Source organism: Myotis brandtii, unplaced genomic scaffold (assembly GCF_000412655.1).
Source record: "Myotis brandtii unplaced genomic scaffold, ASM41265v1 scaffold247, whole genome shotgun sequence".
In the NCBI taxonomy this organism is placed as follows: Eukaryota; Metazoa; Chordata; class Mammalia; order Chiroptera; family Vespertilionidae; genus Myotis; species Myotis brandtii.
The window spans coordinates 22,361-24,204 of NW_005359352.1; the positions used below are offsets into that span (position 1 = coordinate 22,361).

The 1,844-nt window shown below is 60.2% G+C and overlaps 1 protein-coding gene across 1 annotated transcript in view; it reads right to left on the reverse strand.

Moving 5' to 3' along the window:
- Positions 1-1,844, reverse strand: part of LPIN1 (lipin 1) — a 72,908-nt gene that overhangs the window by 3,820 nt on the left and 67,244 nt on the right. Inside the window, exons 20-21 of the mRNA XM_014540528.1 lie at positions 1,833-1,843; positions 589-703 (exon numbers count right to left, since the gene is read on the reverse strand). Coding sequence (XP_014396014.1) covers positions 589-703; positions 1,833-1,843 — 126 coding nt within the window. The remainder of the gene's footprint in view (positions 1-588; positions 704-1,832; position 1,844) is intronic.

Below are 1,844 nucleotides of genomic sequence, written 5' to 3' on the forward strand. Positions count from 1 at the left end.
GGCACATCCCCAGTAGGAGGTGTGGAGGAGGCAGCTGATCGATGTTTCTCTCTCATCGATGTTTCTAAATCTCTATCCCTCCCTCTTCCTCTCTGTGGAAAATCAATAAAATATATTTTTTTAAAAAAACTTGTGAGCTACTTCTAGACATTTCCATGGAGCGTTTTCCGACTGCGGCTGATCACAGTTACTGAAGCCACGGAGAGCAAAGCCGCCGGTAAGCGGGGGCTGCTCTGCTCTGGAAACCGACTCCCCGCGGGGCTGAGGGCTGGCTTCGTGGTCCCCGTGTGGGAGGAAGCGGCTAATCCTACTCCGTGTTCCTGTTTTACCAATTCAGCAAGTGGTTCTGAACTTAATGTGTCTAGTCCCACATCTCATGCCTCAAACGGAAACGCACCAGCCCGCCTGCTGGAAAGCCAGAGGCCGAGAGAAAGGGGAGTCTCCCCGCCTCGGGCGGAGGCAGGTGGCTTTCCCGGCGCCTCCTGGCGGGTGGGGGCTGGCCTCCCACTGTCCACTCCGGGCAGCCGCCCCCGTGGCTGCTGTCAGCCGGCAGGACCCCCAGAGCCCACACCCCCGTCCACTACTCACAGCTGGCCGGTTTCCAAAAGCAGCGTAGAACGGTTCTGTGTTTGGGAAAAACAGGTTTCTGATGTCTGTCAAGCACTGGACTTTAAACTTTTCTGGCTTCTTTTCAATCACCTCTCTGTCAAAACAAACACACACACGGCGGGCGGGTCAGCGCGAGAGGACTTGCTCCATCGCGTCAGGCTCTCCTTAACCCTCCAAGACGCCGGGACCCGAGGACACTGGTCTTGGGAGGTTAAACGTGTGCGGGTCAGCCCCGCTCTCCCAGGAAAGCACCAGGAAGGGAGGGAACCCCTACTTTCAAGTCTCCCCAGAGAAAAGGCTCGGGACACGTGCCTTCACCCGAGACCTCGACCAGTCATCCAGGGAGCAAAGAGCTGCCTCCAGAGCAGGAGGGAGGGGAACACCTGGGGAGGCCTGCACACCCTCAAAGCCCATCCAGAGAGGAAAGGCCTCAGCAAAGCGGGAGCCCGTCTCGTTGGTGAACGCCAGTGCCCGAGTCCTAAGGACCTTACGCTCTGACCTGCGTAAGGGAGGCCCTGAGTAAACGAGGAAGTGCACCGCATGACTGAACCGGAAGATGGGTCCCAAGGAGGCAGGAGTCTCCCTACACTCATCCACCTGCAGATTCGCTGTAACTTCAATCAAACTCTCAGCAGGTTTTGCCTCCCGGGAGGCCAGAGCCCGCTTGGCTGCCTCGAATACAGCCAAGGGGGGGGAGGGGGGAGGCACTCAAAGACTGGCTAGTGGTCAGCGACAGGTCCACTAGAATGAAGTGACCGGAACTTCCCCAGAGGGTGAAAACGGGAGACAGGGCCAGGTGAGCGGTGGCATCTGGGACAAGGGCCATGGAACCCGGCCTAGGTCCCCAAGGAGATGGACCGCAAGTTGATTCTCTAAGACTTGGAGGGACCATGTGGGGAGGGAAAAGGGTGAGGGAGCGGGTGGGGCGGCCCCCCCACAAAAGGGAAGAGCACCCCTCTGCCAAGTGGAGACACGGGAGAGGAGGCGGCAGGTCATGGACTGTCACACGACGCCGAGCCCAGGAATCGGCCCGTCCACTGTCCGCTGAGCCCTGGTGACAGCGAAGGGAGCGGGCAGGCCCGCCTGCATTTGGGGCTGACTTTTCCGGTGCCCACGATGGAGCGGGCAGGTGGCTGGGAAGAGTGTTAGGAGGCTGTTCCTGCCGGCCCTCCAGGGAGGGGAGAGGGCCGCTGGGCCAGCCTGGCGGCGGGGAGCGCGCCTACCTGTGCAGGGCG